Source organism: Paramormyrops kingsleyae, chromosome 12 (genome assembly GCF_048594095.1).
Source record: "Paramormyrops kingsleyae isolate MSU_618 chromosome 12, PKINGS_0.4, whole genome shotgun sequence".
NCBI classification, from domain to species: domain Eukaryota; kingdom Metazoa; phylum Chordata; class Actinopteri; order Osteoglossiformes; family Mormyridae; genus Paramormyrops; species Paramormyrops kingsleyae.
In genome coordinates, this window is record NC_132808.1 from 4,025,491 (window position 1) to 4,046,213 (window position 20,723).

The window sequence follows — 20,723 nt, forward strand, 5'->3', positions numbered from 1 at the left end:
TAATTTAATTTAATTTAATTTAATTTAATTTAATTTAATTATTAGTGTTTTATTTTTTCCCGTGAAGCGGGGGAAGCAGAGTCGTGGTGCTAGGGGGGATAATTGTGGTTTATGTCCTGTTTGAAATTTACTGCACTGAAGTGGTGAAAGAGCGGCCGGGGAGCGATGTCGCATGCATATTAAACGGGAGACTCGCTCAAACACAAAGGAGATGGGGCAAAAATGAACATTTCGTTTATTTTCTTTTTCCTAACCCACAGGTTCAACGCGCGAATCAAATCTACATAACAAGCAGATCAGCTGCGGGGAGCGATGAGGACTACTGGTGCAGTGGACTATTTATGCTACTGTATGCTCATTTTGCGGCTGCTGACTCAGCCGGCTGCCAAGCAAGTACTTCGATATCGCTTAGCAGAAGAAGGTCCTGCCGATGTTCGGATTGGAAACGTAGCCGCCGACCTCGGCATCGTGGCTGGATCTGGTGAGGTGACTTTCACCCTCGAGTCCGGATCCGATTACTTTAAAATTGACAATATAACCGGAGAGCTGAGCACTAACGAGCGCAGGATAGACCGTGAGAAATTACAGCAATGCCAAATGATATTTGATGAAAACGAGTGCTTCATAGACTTCGAAGTGTCAGTAATAGGGCCAGCACAGAGCTGGGTCGACCTGTTTGAGGGAAAAGTGATCATCTTAGACATAAATGACAATACCCCGTCCTTCCCATCTCCTGTGCTGACTTTATCGGTGGAGGAGAACAGACCGATAGGTACGCTGTATTTACTTCCCACAGCCACTGATAGAGATTTTGGAAGGAATGGAATAGAGCGCTATGAGCTGCTCCAGGACAGTGGGGAGGGCTCAGTCAGGCGGCCGGGGTCCAGTGCCATGGGCCGTGTCGATGCTGGGGAGAGTTACTCAGGCAAGAGGAGATTTGACACTGAGGGAGCTGGCAGAAGCAGTGTCTTTGAACTCCAAGTTGCTGACACAACGGATGGGGAGAAGCAGCCACAGCTGATTATTAAAGGAGCCCTAGACAGGGAGCAGAGGGACTCCTATGAGCTGACGTTGCGGGTCAGGGATGGGGGAGACCCTCCTCGTTCCTCCCAAGCCATCCTGCGTGTTATGATTACGGATGTGAATGACAACAGCCCCCGCTTTGAGAAGAGCATATATGAGGCTGACCTGGCTGAGAACAGCTCCCCTGGAGCCCCCATTCTGCAGCTGAAGGCCACCGATTCTGACGTCGGAGTAAACGGGCAGATCGAATACGTCTTCGGCGCGGCCACCGAGTCTGTCCGTCGGCTTCTACGCCTGGATGAGGGCTCGGGCTGGCTCAGTGTGCTGCACCGCATCGATCGCGAGGAGGTCAGCCAGCTGCGCTTCACAGTCATGGCCCGTGACCGCGGGCAGCCCCCCAAGACGGATAAGGCCACGGTGGTGCTCAACATCAAAGACGAGAATGACAACGTGCCCATCATTGACATCCGGAAGATCGGGAGGATATTCGTAAAGGATGGGGTAGCTAATGTGGCAGAGGATGTGGTGGTGGACACCCCGGTGGCGCTGGTGCAGGTGTCAGACCGAGACCAGGGAGAGAATGGGGTGGTAACGTGCACGGTGGTAGGGGATGTGCCCTTCCAGCTGAAGCCAGCCAGTGAGACAGAGGGCGAGCAAAACCGAAAAAAGTACCTCCTTCACACCTCAGCCCCTCTGGACTACGAGGCCACACAGGAGTACAACGTTGTCATTGTGGCTGTAGACTCTGGAAGCCCTAGCTTATCTAGCAATAACTCCTTGATTGTCAAGGTGGGGGACACCAATGATAACCCCCCTATATTTAGCCAGAATGTGGTCGAAGTTTCCTTTCCAGAAAATAACGCCCCAGGTGAAAAAGTGACTAACGTAGTAGCTCTTGATGCAGACAGCGGGAAGAATGCCCAGATTTCTTATTCCCTGGACCCCTCTGTAAATGGAATATTTTCCATTGATGCCGACAGCGGGGACATCAGAGTCAACACCGTTTTGGACAGGGAGCAGGCGGAACGGTATGAATTTAAAGTCATCGCCAAGGACAAGGGCATCCCAGTCCTCCAGGGGTCTGCCACCGTGGTGGTCCTGGTGGCGGATAAAAATGACAATGAGCCAAAGTTCATGCAAGATGTGTTTACCTTTTATGTAAAGGAGAACCTGCAGCCTAACAGCCCTGTAGGGATGGTTACTGTAAGCGATGCGGACAAAGGGGAAAATGCACAGATGAGCCTTTACATAGAGGAGGAGGAGGACATATTTTCCATAGAAAATGACACTGGGACAATCTTCTCCACTGTGTCATTTGACAGGGAGCAAAAGACTACCTACACGTTCCGAGTCAAAGCAGTAGACGGCGGGATTCCACCCCGTTCTGCCACGGCGACAGTGTCATTGTCTGTCATGGATGAGAATGACAATCCTCCCACTGTCACCTTTCCCAGCAACAATTCTTATACACTGCTGCCACCCACTAGTAACTCCAGGACCGTGGTGAGAACGGTCTTGGCCACAGACACCGACACTGGGGTCAACGCTGACCTGAACTTCAGCATTGTAGGAGGGAATCCGTTCAAACTCTTTGAGATTGACCCTGCCAATGGGGTCATTTCTCTAGTGGGCAAGGTGGAGCAGAAGCACTATGGTTTGCACCGTCTAGTGGTCCAAGTGAATGACAGTGGCCTCCCCTCGCAGAGTACTACCACCTTGGTGCACGTGTACATTAATGAGACAGTGTCTAATTCTACCATTGTGGAGGCTCAGGTTGCCAAGAGCCTGGGCACACCCCTGTCTGTTGACGTTGCCGGAGACCCAAATTACGATTTAGGCAAACAGAGACTGAGCATTGTGATAGGTGTGGTATCGGGTATTATGACGGTAATCCTCATTATCCTCATTGTTGTCATGGCCCGGTACTGCCGGCCCAAGAGCAAGAATGGCTATGAGGCCGGAAAGAAGGACCATGAGGACTTTTTCACCCCTCAGCAGCATGACAAGAACAAGAAACCCAAAAAGGACAGGAAGAACAAGAAGTCCAAGCAGCCCCTGTACAGCAGCATTGTCACTGTGGAGGCATCCAAACCCAACGGGCAACGCTATGATGGTGTGAATGAGAAACTGTCAGACAGCCCAGGGATGGGTCGCTACCGTTCTGTCAATGGCGGTCCCGGGAGTCCCGACCTCGCTCGACACTACAAGTCCAGCTCTCCCTTGCCCACGGTCCAGCTGCACCCTCAGTCACCCACAGCGGGGAAAAAACACCAGGCTGTGCAAGACCTGCCCCCAGCAAACACCTTCGTGGGAACCGGAGATAACATATCGCTTGGATCTGACCACTGCTCTGAGTACAGCTGTCAGACCACCAGCAAGTACAACAAACAGGTAAGTCACCTAATTGCGTGCTTTGATTTATTCTCAGCATCCCTTAGACTCGAAGACAGATACATCAGGCGTCCTTGGGCACTGTGTTGCAATGATGCAATGTTGGGGCAGGCCGGGTCTCAAAGTTGATCAGGGGAGCATGTTTACCTTTTATGTAAAGGAGAACCTGCAGCCTAACAGCCCTGTAGGCTGTGATGTGTGGGCATCTAGACCAATCCGACCCGCATTGCGCCGTGCAGTTGTGCCTGCTGGGTCGAGATGCTGGTGACAGTAGTGGTTGTGGACTGCAGCACTCAGACATTTAGACCCATGTGCACACGCGCATCGGGGGCGAGCTGAGTGTCACCCGCACACCCCTTGTAAGTCCTGGCGTTTCAGACAGGAGCCTCGGTCACTCCTCTGGCTTCCTGCAGGAGTGAGAGGGAATAGGAGTGGTCCTGTGAGGAATGTTAAATCCTCGTGTTTAAGCTTGAATTTTGAAATATGTATAGCCATACCTAGGTTTTTGTGTGTGTGTCACTTCACTGACCCCGAAGGAAAATGAGTTCTAGCATGTATAATGTAAAAATGCCTCCAATGCTGCGGATTCGACACCGCATTCATGGAGCTCGGTGAAAATATCCATCTGTCTTTGTATGATTATTTCAAGCAAAGCCAAGGACACACTGTTAATACTCTACGAGCTCAGTCCTTTTATTCTGCAATTGCCAGGAAAGAACACTCATTCTGTTGTTTCATGCCATTTCTATGGCGGTCTAATGAATTATTGATCATTTTCTTATGTGGTGTAAGCAACTGTTTTTGCAGGCCAGAATTCTGCCCCTGAAATCTAAACACTCTTCTCTCCTCTTCATGTTTCTTCTCTCTTTTCTCTCATTCTCTTACCCTCACTCACTCTCCCCCTTTCTCTCTTCCTCCCCCGCCTTTCCGATTCTCTGCCTCTGTCCCATCTTCATTTTCCTGTACGCTCTTACTTTCTTTCCCTGGGTATATCTCCTCTTCTCCTCTCTCTCCTTTTCTGCCTACCTCACCCTTTCTTCTTGTTCCTATCCTTTTCTTCCTATGCACCCCTCTCTCTCTCCCTTTCTGTATGGCAGTCAGGTTGCATGGTTGCTTGGGATTTGCCACCTGACAATAAGGTATTTTAGACAGAGGTACCTCTGGGCGTGCCAGTGCCAGTGCTTCATACGAGTGTCTCATCCATAATTAAAAAGGTGCTGTATTTTGTGGTGCAGTGCATGTGTTGTGTGTTTGAGTACAGCAGATATTTATATATTTACTATTGTGTGCCCGTGTATGTTGCACCAAATGGAGTAAATTATTCAAGCCCGATTGGTGACTGCTTATTGAACTCGGTGTTGTAGATCCATTCAGAGTGTGATTACCTTTCTGCACATCAGCGCTCCTCCTTAACCTGATATCTTAGATGAGGTCTCATAATGCTTTAGATGACTTCTTAGGGATGCATCGTCTAAAGCATCCCTGACATAATAGCTGAATGCGCAGCCGGTACTCCAGTGCTGCCGTTAGAGATGCGCTTGACCCGAAACGGTCATCCAGCAAGTGGCTGCTGCCGTTTCCGCGCCCCCCTGTGTCTGTCACACGTTAACATCATCGCAGGTGTGTTTTTTTTTGTGTGAGCTGGGGTGACACCAGTTCCAGTTTGAGTCTCAGAAGGGATTTACTATTCAGAGGATTAAGAGAGAGGTCTGGAGTGGTCCTGTTAACCCCTTTGTGCCCAGCGTGCTGCATTTCATGCACATTAATACAGGTAGGAGTCAGGTCAGCCTGCTAGATGCCTCAGACAGAGATGGGAACACTACGTTGTCATTTTTGACATTTGAGTTAATGAGCTGGATCTCACCCAAGGATGGGTGGTGCTGTGGTGGGGATATGGGGGGGGGGGGGGGGGCGCTGAGAATAAGAAAGGCATCATTGGTCGAAATGGCCAAGGTTCTCCTTAGGGACAAAGGCAGGCTTGGGGTGAACATCCCTCAGATGATACCTTAGGTGGACTATTAATGCCTCCCTGATGTCTAGTTATCCCACCCTCTCTCTCCCACCCTTGGTCGTCCACCTTGACCCTGTAAATAGCGGGGGGGGGGGGGGGGGTTATTAGAACAGCCAGTGCTGCCAGGTAGCTAGGCAACTGGCTGGTTTTGCCAGTTAAGTCTTCACTTGGTAGATGTTTAAGCTGTAATTACAGTAACAAGATGCAGGAATCGAATCCAGGTGTGTCTCATGGTGCTGCTATAGACAGGGTGGGAAACCAATATGCCTTACAAGTAATCCTGCCCTTCTATTAACAATTCTCTCTACTCGGGAGAGGGGGGGGCATATGGGTGGGTGGGGAGAGGGGCAGAATGGAGATTAAAATAGATTCACAGGTGTCATGTGTAAATTCAGAACCAGTCTGACCTGTTGGGCTGTCAGATTTCCACAAGATGTTTCCTGTATTTGAGGAAATGCACAGAAACATCCTGCAGCTCTAGACCACTGTAAAGGTGCAGGTTCATCTCATGTCTTCTCCTTGGGCTGCGGAAATGTGCAGACAGATTCCCAGGGGTTGCATCCTCCTGTACTTTGGTTACGACAGCAGGCTATTTAGTGGTTCGTCTCACGTAAGCTGGGGCTCCGAACTCACCACCTCCCGGCCTAGCATCTCAGTGTCCCTCCCTCTGATTCCTTCTTGGCTGGAGCCTGGTTCCATCTCCATGGTGCCGTTTGTGTAAATGGCACTGCCACGTAGGATGGCTCCCAGGACGCGTTCTTATGCGTCCTACATGCAAATGGAGAGGCGCGCCGCTCTCCGAGAAGCGACGCAGCACATCTGCTGCCAGACACAGGGGAGCCCTTGTTATCTCCAAATCTCAGTGTGTCTCAAAATCTCCATGTGAAGAACTTTTTGTGGCTTTTTCTTAAACGAATAAAAATAAAAGATCACCGAAATCCACTCACTGATCTTGTTGAGTTCAGAGGCTGATAAATCTGTGATTTCCTCTTTTGAATCACCTCTGTGCATGGAACTGTCACACTATGCCACTACGATGTGCTGTCACAAAATCTGCAAAGGATCCACAAGTGTGGCCACCCCATAAGCAGGCTCTGAGTCACTGTGTGGTAAAGCTTCTTTTCTCTTGTACTGTACCTTAACCTTTTATGTCTGTTAACCAGGAATGAACTTCACTGAACATTTAGAGTGGAACATAATGTATACTTTGTATGCAATTTGCAGTCTCTGCTCCTGAGTGTCTTTTAGAAGTAAGTCCCCAGTAGCAAGTGGGGACCAAGTGAGGTGTCAGTCTGGTCCCAGCCTGGAGAGTGTTAGGTTTATGTGATCAAGCTGATACTTTTCTGAAAGTAAGTAAGCTTTGTCCTATCATTGCCTGTCCTTGCTTACACTGAACCTCCTTCATAGCAGAGTGCTGATGTCACTTTAATGTGCATTTTTCAGAGTAGAAAATGCAGGAAAATCAGTCAAATTCATTTTCCATTAAGTGCAAACTACTATAATGGTGCACATATGCCTCACTGTTTGGGTTACAAGCAATTTTAAAAATAGAGTTGCCTTAACCAGTATTGAAAGTTTATTCTGAGGAGGATCCACAGCAGTGCTGCACGTCTCTGTTTAGCTGTGATTCTCTGGCATCCAGTCCCTGAGGTGTAACACATCTCTATCAGCTACCCTAAAGCAATAGACCAGGGGTCCCCAGCATGGTGCCCGCGGGCACCAGGATGCCCCCAAGGACCACATGAGTCGCCCGCCGACCTGTTCTAAAAATAGCACAACTCACCAGTGAGCAGCGTCTAAAATTTTATTTTATCCTGTTGCTATTCTTCTTTAATCACATTTGCATTTACATAGATTTGAAAATCACAATATCAAAAAAAAGCATTTAAAACATGTTTATTATACATGAAGATTAGATAAGTTTAGGAGGTTTCAAACTGGTAGCCCTTCGTATGGCTCAATACCCGTGAAGTAGCTCTCAGTTTCAAAAAGGTTGGTGACCCCTGCAATAGACAATCATAGGACCCTTCAGAGTAATAAATTCCCTATTTTTGACCAGGATCGCTCAAAGTTGTTTGCCACCTTGTGTCCAAACTGAAGAAACTCTGATGTAGATGTATACCTTCAATTTCATTTAAATCGCGTGCTATTTTATTACAAACCAGGGGAGTTTCTAGCTATTGAAAAGAGCGGGGCTATGTCAAGTTTACCTTTTCTTTGAAGGAAGACTGGGACCGGGGCTAAAATACTCGGACCTAACGACGACCATGTTCCGAACTTCAGTAAAATCCATTTATAACGGACTATAAGGGACCTGGCAAAAGAGTCCGTTGTATCCAGTCTGTTATATCCAGAGTTGCTGTATGTCCAGAACACAACTACAGGACACCATTTACTCATGCCACACCCCAGCAGACACACTTGTGTTATAGATTATTATATTGTACATGTATTAATCCAACTTTACCTGACCAGATGTGTGGCTATTAATAATCCCGACTACGTATCTGCGCTGGATATCACCGGCACGCCACACACCTTGTAGGCGGAGCCTGCATGTCTGTTATAGCCGAACAAAACTACAGCTAAAAGCGGCCCTGGGGACCAAATTGTTTGTCCGTTATAAGCGAAATTCTGTTATACAGTATGCGAGTCCGCTGTATCCGTTGCTTTTTCTATACGAACTATACGAACTGAGAGACGGTATGATGAACTGCGTTAAATCTTGTGGTAGAAGCATATTAAGTTTCCTTTGTATTAGTGTGTTATTAGGAAGAATCGCCCGTTATATGGTTTGTGTATTACTGACGGTTGCTGATTTGAAAAGATTCGTCGCGCCTATGACTTACCATCCCGCACTGAGGTTAAAAACTTCCAGGCTAGAGGCTGCAGCAAATTGCACCGGCCAGCACATTCCTGAATACGGCGGAGCCATTTAAATACATTAGCCGTGGGGTGATGACTTATGTCAACAGTACAGTTACCTGAGAGGGAGGAAAGTGGTACGTGGGGGAAGGGGCGGGAAAACCCGAGAGAGGAATGTTGTGGAATCGACGAAATAAAGTGCTACCGTGTCGTAGTGAAACACTACGTCATTGTTTTCACGAATGCGGTGCTTTCTGTGCGTGCGTTACGGTGCGCTAGGGGTAATTGAGAATTGTGAAGGGTTGCACAAAGGCGCGCGTGGGTGACAGCGGAGTCGCGTCCCATCTCCCGCCGCCGCACGCGGTGCCCCCGCGGCCGCTGTGATGCTGCTCCCGCGCTCTGCGTCTAAAGTCTGTCTCACGCGCTGCCATTCAGCCGATCGAATAACAACAGAGTAAAATGACGTCTTGTTATTTCTGACACCGGCATACTAAGAGACTACTCTAGGAGAATTGCCTTTTTTCCTGAAAACTTTATAGAGGAATCCATCTGCACCTTTGGATGGAAACCTTTTCTCGAAATTGCCTGGAGGCACAGGAATCCTCTATCTGTCGCTCCCTCCTGATCTATGGCGGCGCGTCAGCCAGACGCCGACTTGAAAATGTAAATAGTTCTGATTGAATCCAGAACTCGAGGAATACTTTCAGGACATATATCATGAGATGTTGATGAAAACCTCGCGGCAGAAATTCTTCAAAGCTTCCTGATTGCTCAGCACATGGTTGATTGTGAGCCCGACTGTTGAACCTTCAGGAGTCTCTCATCTGACGGTAACAAGCACAGCGTTTCATTTTTCGATGACGGCGCTTATTAGATCTGGCAGAAGTTGATTAGAGCTACTGCCTTCTTCCATGGTATCCAGCCAAATGACATACTGTGTGGCCTTATTTGTAAGCTTGTTTGTCAGGTACGTTGTACTTTGTGTGTGTGTGTGTGTGTGTGTGGCATGTTATTCCAATACACCACCCCCCCCCCCCCCCCCCCACACACACACACACACACACACCTATGACCAGTATTGGAAAAATGAAGCTGCGGAGAATGTGGGGAAGACAGTTATAGTGGAAAAGTGCAGCATGTGCAGATAAGGGGAATATAAAACAATTACATAAGTGATACATGTCACATGTTCTGATGGTGCTATTTGGATAGTTTTTTTTCTCTCAGGTTTATTGATTTATATATTAGCCTGTTAAATGTAACTGCTTAATTACATAAACAGTGTATGTGCATAATTGGTTGTAAATAATTAGATAATAAGGAGCAGGTTTCCTGTGATGCTGACGTTTATGTGGTGACCTATGGCCTCATCCAGCTGAGCTCTCTCACTGCAGGCTGTGTCTGTGTGTCTGCTGTGCCACTGGATGTCACCCCTTTCTTCCAGTGACAATGTGCCCTGAGTTGCAGGCGCTTCTGCATGTGGCTCTAGATGGGAAGGGCTGAGTCACGGGGTGGGGGTTTCCACATGCCTGCTCCGTGAGGAAATGGTCAGAGTATCCATAGTCAGATTAGCAGCATGTGTAGCGGAGGGAGGGACAGTGCTATAGCCATCCATCACGCTGTGGGGGTTGGTTCCATAGCCATGCCCACTGACAAGGGCTGTCATTGCGGTGAATGTACCTGTCAGGCCGTATGTTGCTCACACCTTGTGTGTGTGTGTGTGTGTGTGTGTTTGCATGGCTGCTTCCACATGTGCTCCACTGTGCCAGGGGCTCCTGTATCAGGCCGTGAGAGTGTGCAGGTGTTCATGCGCTTGCATTCACATGTCTGTTAATGAAGTCCAGAGTGAGAGGTGCTCTACTGCACGTCGCGGTCAGCGTGCTTAAAGTTATGCGGACCCAGAGGACTCCATAATCGATTAATCCCTACCTGTGCGAAGAAGGACTATTAGGGTCCCGTCATAAATCTTGCCATACTGAGGAGCAGTTGGCAGCTGGAGAAAAATGAGGGTCGTGAGAGTGGGAGTTTATGGGCGGCGAGGCGGGGCGGGGCGCCGCTCTAAAGGGAGTTTGCCGGCCCCCAGGGTATTGTCAGGAATGCTAATTTCCCTCGTTCACTCTCTCAGTGTGCTGTGTTCATGATCATGTGACATTGCTCACATGTGAGCATGTCCATGTGTCTCACTGCTTTCGTGTCGCTGGGAGCTGAAATGGGCCTCTGTTTCCCATCACACTGTACTCTCTGACGAATCCTGAGCGCCGTGGCGAGCTGGGACCCTTTCCAAACTCGCGGATTCGCATCTCATGGTGCTATTGCTGCATTGTTTGGAGAGTGGCCTAACATTCGCTTTACTGTTTTTGCAAACCCATAGGTGTGTGTGTGTGTGGGTGTGGGAGCCTGTGTGTGTGTGTGTGTGTTTCTGTACAGCATATTCAGTGAGCAGCTCAGTATTTTTAGATTTAAAAAAAATATGCCCAGAGGCTGAAAAAAGGAGAAGAACAAAACAAAGTAGATCTTGTGAAAAAGTGGAAGACTCTGATGGATGGTGGTTATATGGGTGGGAACTGTTTCGAAAGTGCTGCGGAAGTTGTAATGTGTCATTTCACATTATCCTGAAACACGGTCAGTCTTTCCCAATGGTCCCAAAACTATGTCACATTGATACACACACCAGTGTACAGTAACTGTATTTTTTAGTGCCGTGTGTAGGTAATTACATACTTTAACCATGGCACATGGTGGTGATTTGAGGTGAGGGGAGGTTATGGGTGGTAACGAGAGGCAAAAGAGTGAGAGTTGAGGGGATGTTAGGGGAGGAGAGAGGAGGGGAAGTTAGGGAGGTAAGAAGAGGAGAGGGGAGATTAGGAAGGTGAGGGAGGGTGAAAGGAAGAGAGGTTAGGGGAGGTCAGAAGAGGTTGGGGAGGTGAAAGGAGGAGATGTGAGAGGAGGGGAGGTTAGAGATATTTATTATTCTCTGGTTATTATTCAGATTACTGGCTTGATGGTGTGCCCTAGCACCCCATCATCATTTTAAGATTAAGATTTTTGTAAATTCTAGAAATTCTGTTTTGCATGTTTTGTTGGTATATGTGATGTATGGTAGGACAGTAGTTTACACTGTGAGCTGTAAAGACCCCTTATCCTGCAGGGAATTGAAGGAGTCCTGCACCTGGACCGTGGCTCTCACCTTAGACGGCAGCCATGTTGCCCATCTGACGTTGATCCCCATGTTTATCACGGGTCACATTATGAGCTGTTTTTAGCTGCGTCTCTATCGTAGCCACATTGACACAGCAGGGGATGGGAAGACCGTTAACCTCTAGATCTGAGTCGCCATCCCTGGAGCTGTGATGTCGAGCTGATAACTAACCGTGGAAAGTGTGGTGAGATCTGTCACTGGGACCCGTATTTCGCATAGTCTCATTTTTAGGTGTGAGAAAAAATGAAAAAGCACATTTACTGCCCGGTTAGTGATGAAATGTTTAAATATAGTCCATGTTCCCTGGGTCAGTGTTTTGCATTAGATCTGACCAAATGAGATACAACTTGCAATTAAAATTATATATTGGAGAAAAGTCTTTGTGTTCTATTCAACATATCTGACCTGCAATTAAAGGCATCTTCCCATGCCTTTCTAATGACCGGTGGAACAAGGCTTCACAATGCGTTCATTCTAGAAGAGTGTTTTGGAAAAAGCTGTTTTTATTTCTATAAAACCTTCCCAGCATTTCATTACTGTTGTATTCGGTTGTCGGTGCTGGGGCTTCAGTCTGGCTTTCCACACATATGCTTAAAGATTTATGTAGGTGAGTCTATCCTTTATTCCTAAAATCTCTGTGAATAGGTCTTCAGTAGGCAGCGCTGCATGTAAATTGAGGACATGACATTAGAATCACCGACCTTGTGATTTATTTTTACACCTCTGTGCTATAAGCACCAATGGGGCTGCCTTTCCTAGTCACTGTTTTCCTTTTTTCTTTTCTTCATTACAGTAGAAGTCTCCGCATGCCCGTTTCTGTAATGTCCTCTTCAAATGGTCCCGCTTGCCTCCGTCACGGTGAGGAGTTCACCTCAGCCGCGCGAGCAGACTCCTCCCCCCCGATTCGACATCACTGTGTCTGATGGGGACTTGGTGATGGGGGTCATGTTGTGTCAAGGGCTGACCACCATGTGGTCACTTTTATTATGCGGTCAGATATAGTGTGTGGTCACGTTCATGTTTAGCATGCAGACACATTTATTACGCGGTTAGGTTTAGTGTGTGGTCATGTTTATTACACAGTCAGCTATAGAACGCTGTCACATTTATTACATGGTCAGGTTTAGTGTCTGGTCATATTAATTTTGTGGTAGGTTCAGCATGTCTCAGCTTCCCTCTGCTGCTCTACCATCACCCCTGCCTGAGCTGCACCTGATTGGAGAGCCCCCGTCACGCGTGAGAGTCATTTCTGTCCTCTGTTCTGCACTTGCGCCATTCAGGGTGGCAGCATTAAACATTATTATTAAATTAGCTGGAGTGATATTAAATTAGCAGGGACACTGTAACTGTTGGCTTCCTCTTTATCGCCTTGACGATGCCGTTTATTCTGCTGGAGTGCCTGCTTTATGATGCCTCACATTTTCTTTCATTCCGGCCTTAACACCCCAAGCATGGCCTTTAATGGCAATGGAGGTGGTGCTTGGAGCAAACAGCATAGTGAGACAGGACTCATCAGGCTGAGTGGCCCATTTCCCTGTGGCATGGGGCTCTGCCGCATACGGGATTGATACAGTCTCAAGCGTCCTGCGCTCTTTGTTCCCACTTTCTGGAGCGCTGTGCACTCGCACTCTATATCGGCTTGTCAACAAAGTGCACAGTGTTAAATAAAAGGCATTCTTTCATCAGATTTCTGCATCGCTCATGTCTGCAAAATAGTCAATATTTACACGTATGTGCACCTTTGACCTTTGCGTGACCTTCAGTTTCCCCATAAGACAGGGGCGAACCTCTGGAGAGTGTCAGCTGTGCTGTTGTCTAGCCCTGCACACCTTCCGTCTTGCCTTCCATTACACGGCGCGTCGTGCCGTCCTTTCAGCCAGTAAACACATTAACGCGGAGCCATTTTCCTCCCACGCCTGGCGCTTTAAAAGAAATCTGTCAGCGTGACCATTAAACGCAAACATTTCCTCACACCATGGCAGAATGAAAGAAGGGAAAACAAAACAGAAAAAACGAGGCAAAAAGCGGCCGAGCATTGTTAAGCAGCGCTGCATTCCCGCTCTGTCCGTAGCTGCAGTTCTGGCTCATTCTGGGGGCGCGGTACTGCACACGGGAAAGCCTTCTTGTGTGGGGCTGGTGGAGGAGTGGCGTCAATCACAACGCTGGGCGGAATTTTGGAAGGTTTCTCCAGGCTGCAGATAAAACCCATGCAAGATGGGGGCGCGTCGGCGGTGATACTCATGCAGCTCATGCTGTCATACGGGGGGGCTCGGCTTATTTATTTGCCAAGTTGACATTTTATCCAAAGTGACATATATAGCTTCCCGTTTTCATCCATTCCTGTGCCAGCATGAAAATACGGCGGGCTCTTCAGCGGCACTTGGCATTCTGGGACGCCTGCCGTTACAGATGAAAACTGCGTTAGGAACGCTTAGTGGATCAGATTGGGTGTGAGGGTGTAGCTGAGCCTTTCTGAATGACTGGCACCTCCAAACCTCCAAGAGAAGGGGAATATGAGTTTCTGTAAGGCAGGGTATGTGAGGGGGGTGATAATGGCAATGCCAGTTTGGTCAGCCCCATTCTGCTGCATGCATGCAGTAGGGCAGGTTTGGTCTGCTAACCCCGTATAGCTTATCTTAGCTTAAAAAAGGTGTCTTTTAGCTAGTTTTGGTTTGGATTCCTAATGTATTTGACCATATGGACTTACGGAATGTTTGCCGTTCTCACCCTACCTACCTACAACTTCGTAAATTTGACATTGATGGTACTCTTCCTGCACAGTCACGCATGAAGTGGGAGGGATTGGGGTGGGGGGGGTTCGGGGGGGGTATATACCCTCTAAGCCTGTTGTACAAGTGCTTAGGTGGAAAACAGCCCCTGGATGCTCTCACACTCATTAGGGAGCAGATCGCAGCTCGGGGATTCGGCCCAGTGCCACAGGTATGCAGCTGCTGTGTGACAAGACGGCACATGTAGGGCCCACGGTGCATCTCTGCGGGAGAGGGGGCACATGGGACATTCTACCTCCCCCACCCCTGCTGCCGCCCCCCATGGCAGTTTCTCACGTTACCTTCTTTACCAAACAAAGAGATTAAAAGCATTCTTTGTCATATTGTTATTTCATGTCCTGTGTGTGTGTTTTTTTTAACCTTCTCAGGTATGCATTTAAAAGCTATACTTAGTACAAGGTGCAGGGGAGGTACAGAAATCTCTCTCTCTGTCTCTCTATCTCTCTCTCAGTGCTGTGCCGTGGTATATAGCATCAGGCCACGTGTGGGAAATGTAAGACATTTCTTCCAGAAGTTTCTCTGGCTAAATAAGGCAGGGCTGCAGGAAGTGGGGGCTGTATATCGCTGTCCGCATGTAAATCCAGGTGTCCCATGTAATGACCCTGGGGGTTGCTTGGATTGTCATGACAACAGTGAGGGATTTGCATGCATGTGCGGTATTTACATAACATCTCAAAGGATGATGGTGGCCTCAGAGTCTGGTCTGGGGAGGATCTCGTGGTTTCACTTAAGCAGTGTTGAACACCAGTGGCAATTATCAGTCATGCATTTGTAATGGTTTGCCACTGTTTTTAATTAAATCCATGCATCAGAATGTTCTTATATTAGTTTTATATAACGGAACGTAAAGCATAATCCCCTTTAAGGGCTCCTTCAGATATTGAGATGAGAGTCGATTTTAATAGGTATTTGTGGGGAGAATGTTTATGACTGCAGGACAAAAATGACACTTTTGATGAGTCTGCGTGGATGGGCTTTCTCAGGCATGTACACAGGTACCACTAACTCCTTTTTCAAAAAGCTCTGCATAGCACGTTAATGAGGCAGATCGGTTTGTGTGTGTATGTGTTCTATCCCACTATCCGGGCCCCCCACACAGAGATTTCATACAAGAATCAATTAACAGAAGGTGAAGCAGCGTAAGATGAGGGTCATGAGTGCAGCTTGTCCCGGGGGCTCGAAGCAGGCCTAAATTCGGTATTCCCGGGTCATTGTTCCCGTGCCGCTGAATTAATCCAGGGCTTTTTCTGCCAGCTTCCTGTTCGCTGCTTTAGGCTGATCACGGTACTCAGCGCCCCTGTTCTCACTAAACACCCTGACATAACCCCTTAGCTTAGGACACATACAGGCCTATCGACCCACAAGACGGTACCTGTTAGCTTGGCCCCTAAACCCCCTCACCCCCAACACAAGGCCAGACCTCAGCGAGTGCTGTACCAGAGCCATGCCTGACTATTGGACCCTTTTGTTCCTACTTGCTGATTGCATGCTGCATTTTCCTTTTAATTTTCTTCCCTATCTCTCACGTATGAAATATAATTTCTTTCTCCTTACACATATTTTTCCGGTTTGTTTTTTTTTCTCCATGCATTTTATTTCCTTTATTTCGTATCTTTCCTATATGCTCCCTCCATTCATCTTGTGCCCATGAAGCAGATATTGTTCAAGGCTCCCAGATAGAAGTGGTTAACGCACCATGGTGCCACATGATACCTTCTGGGTCACAGGCTAAGGTGTCCCATAGCTCTGCGTGTATGAGGCTTGGATGAGTGTTAAGCAGGCTATTGTCTTACCACATCCTCATGTGCTCTAGCTTATACATCCCCTTAACGAGAAGGCATTCCATGCAGATTTACATTAATTACGGCCACGCCTCCCAATTCTAGGAAGCCGCAGGAGAACAATGCAAAAAAATTTGTCGTCCATATTTTATGGGGATGGGAACAGGGTGGCTGTCTGTGGAGGGCACCCGGTTTGTTGTGCTTGCCGATTAGCTCTTGGTTTTCTGAAAGGGAAGACCTTGGGGTCATTCTTCGTTATTCATTCTTTCCACTTGAAATATTTATCAGGCTTCTGCATTAAATTGCTCCTTGAGTACTCTCACGCCAGGCTCTCATGTGCCCGTGACCCGTTCCACGCCCGTGCTTCTGCTGTAGACATGTTTATTTTTTGTGTTTGTAATTTGTCGTGAAGCTGTTTACCTGTGTTCGGAGGCTTGGGCTGATACGTGCTCCTCTCTGCCATTCCCAAACCTCATGTGCTGTGTCCACGCCTCACTGACAGACCTCGCCCAAGGTCTGACCCTTGGCCAGACTCTGTATGGTCTGCGCTTTCCTCCATAAAGACCAGTTTAAGCCCACAGCAGAGCATTTGTGGGACAGCTGGATGGTACTCTTTGGGCACTTTTCCACCGCATCAAGTATGGTACTTTCAGTACTTTCGCTTTTCCATTGACTTCCGGTCATGTAACAGTACCAAAAGTTCCAGTACATAAAATGCAAAACCAGCTTGTGTACTTCTTTGGTACTTCGGTACTTTGGGGTGGAACTTGAAATGCTTTCTTTGTCGATTGATTATGCAAATAGCCTGCCTCTGAAACAAAATACAAACACCACCCTGAATGCAAGTTTCGAAATCAGAAAATAGTGATAAACAAAGTAAAAAACAATGTGATTTGGCAATAAGAACATACACAACAAAAAGATCTGGATGGTATGACAAGAAAAAAAAAGGATGAGAATAAGTATTTTATTGAATATACTAAAACAGCATGCATATAGCGTGCTGTCCTAGCAATGTGATTTAGTTATAAATATAGCAATGTGATTTTGTTGTAATGAATATTGGGGTATTTATAAAACAAAAGGAGTTCATAAATTTCTCTGAATCCACCTTCGAGTGATTTAAATAGCAAGGATGAAAATGATTACAATAGTCTTGGAGAATGCATGCAGCAGTTATGCTAATGAAGAAAAACTTTTCACTGATTTTTAAACATATAAGAATCTATAAAAGGAATAATAATTAATAAAGTTGTTTCCTATGACAAAGTAACAGAGTAAAAATATTTTAGGGAAACTTTATCCCCCTGTGCTATAATGTCCCTACAGAATTGAAATTAAGAAAAAACTGAAAAATCTTAATCTTTCTTACTCATGATGTAAGAATTGGATGTGCAGAACATGCAGTGTTGGTATTAATGTCACATGTTGTCCAATCCTATAATGTACTTTAGCCATTTTTTTAATTCAGTACAAAATACCCTGCCTCAAGTTGTGATGTCCTTTGGGGCTGGTACCAGTTTTTATGCCAGTGGAAAACCAAGACCTTGAAGTACCATACTTTTGGTACTTTCTCGAAGTACCAAACATATGGTACCTGGTGCTGTGGAAAAACGCACTTTGTGTGACGTGATTTATAATGTGACTAATATATGCAGTGCAAGCTCACAATAAGCAAAGAAAATGACAGCACAGCAGATCTGTGACAATCATCTGCTCCGTTTTGGGAGTGGGAAATTACACACTGTCTGTGTTACCTGAAATTGCCACGGTCTGCACATAGTGAATCCCCATCTTTACATCGTAGAGTTTAGATCTCTGACCATTGTGCATGCGGCTTCTCAAACCTATTAACAGATAAATAAAATCATGCCAGCAGCTGAATAATACTTGATGTCCTTGATTTAGAACACAATGCACAACACAATGAGGCATTAAATCTCTCCCATACCCCTCAAACTTCACAAAGGCCCCATGTCTGTGAGCCATAAACTCAGTCAGTATGCTTATAAAAATTTATATTCAGAAATTGCTATAATACGTTATTATTACAGGAATATCTCTTGCTATTGTTATTAGGGTTAGATGTGTGGGGGGTGTTTCGTGCACTATTTATACTGGTATTCACCCAGTGAGGGAATCCCACAGTCTGCCCCAAACGCATATAGCACCTTCCGACTCATATGGGTCTATCTTTTGAGGTGAGGTGAGCTTTGTTGCAAGGCTTTTATGCAAACATTTTGGCCTGGAGGGAACCACAAAAAAAAAAAAAAAACGAGTAGGTGGAAGTTGTTTAATGTTCTTGAAAAAGAGTACTAATGAAAAGTTGAACCAGTTTAGTAATAAATTTGTAGATATATGAAATCTCTTGATTTGAAGTAAAGCCAGAGACAAACAGTGATCCTTGATAAGATAAAGTTGCCAGGTTTGTGGTGTTGTCTGCTGTGAGAGATGCATTCCCTCACGGTGCTGTTTGCGTGGGGTGAGACATCCTGGCCTGAGTGGAAGTGGGGCAACCTTGATTCAAGGTTGCTGGAGAGTGGATTGTCTTGGAATGGTAGCGGTGATGGGAATGAGTGTTTCTCCACCATCGCTCCTGACTGGCCAGCCTTGTTTATCTTGGCACTCAGGTTTTTTTTTTTTTGCACTGCTGCTGTGTGCATGTAAGCGCATCTCTTAAGAAAAGGGATGCAGCATGAAAGGAAGAAATGAAGTCAAGGTTTGTAGGTCCTCGTGTTTTGCACTTCTGCATAAACGCAGATTCTCCGTGCCATGCCAGGCCACGACTACTCAGAGGCGTCTCGTGGTGGCAGTGTCACCCCGACCTAGCCCTCCGCCCCCCAAACCGGGGTGCTGTGCACAAGGTGACCCAGATGCCACAAACCTTATTGAGCGTCATATTAACTGGCTACAATAGGCACTATTATTAAAGCAGTAGAATGGCTCTTTTGACTTGGAAGTCAGTGATGTGTGTGGTGGGGGTTGGATTGGTGCAAAGTGGGGTGGGGGGTGCACGATCAAGGCCAGCATAAAAGGGGCATTTAGGGCATAAAAGGGGCATTTCAGACCTCTCGAGGCGGGCCTGTCTGGCCACTGAAGCTGACGGCGTTTCTCCGTGACCATGAGAGAGCTTCGACATCCGCTCCGCCCCCAAGGCATCCCGTCTCCAAGGTGCCCCCATGAGCCGCCCATGGAAGTGTCCCCCACAGGCCCTTTCTCTCGAAATGAAGGAAGCGGCGCCGAGTGGCAGATGCACGGTGTAGGGGCATGTGAGCAAGATAAAAGACACTGTCGGCGGGTTAAAGGAGCACAGTGCCCTGCCCTACCCTGTGATTGGCTGTAGGAGTGACAGCCTGCATGCTGGGTATTTAACAGAACACGAGGAAGACAATGTGATTTGCGCATCTCTTTTGTTCATGTGTACACTCATCATCAAATGATGGGGCTCATTTCTAGCCCACCCCTCCCCAGACCACAGCCTGACAGAGCTGCTTAGTCAACATGCATATTGGAAAGTGTCTGATTCAGTGCCATGTGAAGTTATTCCCAGTGTTCCTGCCCACCCACACTCCCACCCCACCCATTTCAAACACACAGACAGACACTCAGAGGTCAAGCTTTCCCTTTATGGTTCTCTACAATTAGGACAGAACAAAGATGTGTGCAAACAGCGGCACGCTGCATTGATTGGTACCTTTTGAAGGGTTGAAAACACCTTGTTTTATCGTACTGAATTTAAATGGAGCCGTATCCAGAGCGGCACTTTTAATGAAACTCTCTGTATATTCATGAGCGAGAAGCCGGCTATTTATTAGCAAAAAAGCAGCTTTTATGTGAAAAATTTAAGTCCCAGGTAAATTTTTTAAAGGGCCATAAGACCGGTATCGCTGAGTTGTCGGCTTTTAAAAAATATATGCGGCAGTGTAATATTTCAGGCTGCTTTAAAGCTAACATTTTCCGGGCTGTTTTTGTTACACTTTGCATTCCAGGAATACTAAAGCGGTGCTTTGTCAGAGGTGTCGGCGCTTCGACGCTGGGATGCTGCGGGTCAATGGCAATCCCACAATCCATTGGTATGCAAAAAAGGAAGCCCTTCATCAACTCTATTCAAAGCCGAAATCCCCTGAAGCCCGGCATCGCATTACCATCTCTAATGGCCTACTGGGCCGCTGCCGTTAATTGGTTTTTGCTTGGATAGCGTATGTTGCGAGGCTTGTCGTGCTTTGAGGTGAATATGGTCAGTCCAGCTACCTTTTCCGAGGACATTTTTGCCATCTGAAGAGGTTGAAGGCACCGTTGGATGTTCACCCCAGTTTACTTTCTCTGGATGACACCCTTTTCCTACACAAAGTTTTAAGCTAAACAGGTAGCCGGGGCATCGTGTGATCTTTGGCCATGGAGGTAAAACTCAGATGCCTTCAGATAGGTGAGGTTTGTTCTTGGTTGTCGCCGACCACCAGAACCGTTCTGGTGGGATATATCAGGGGGATCCAGCAATGGGAGCACCCAGATGCTACAGAGCACACCCCCATAATGGCAAAAATTTGGTTCCAACATATGGCATCAGTCCAGTGTTTTTCCATTCTTACTTTTTGTGAATATCAAAATCTTCATCATCTTTCTCCCATGCAAGCTTGCTGATGTAGAATTTCTTAAAGATATTG

At 47.0% G+C, this 20,723-nt stretch overlaps 1 protein-coding gene across 4 annotated transcripts in view; it reads left to right on the forward strand.

Moving 5' to 3' along the window:
• The first annotated feature begins 272 nt into the window (after positions 1 to 272).
• Positions 273 to 20,723, forward strand: part of pcdh7b (protocadherin 7b) — a 97,625-nt gene continuing 77,174 nt past the window's right edge. For all 4 annotated transcript variants that reach the window (XM_072718517.1, XM_072718518.1, XM_072718520.1 and 1 more), the window contains exon 1: positions 273 to 3,414. In XM_072718517.1, the coding sequence (XP_072574618.1) occupies positions 313 to 3,414 (3,102 nt within the window). In that variant the 5' untranslated portion in view covers positions 273 to 312. The remainder of the gene's footprint in view (positions 3,415 to 20,723) is intronic.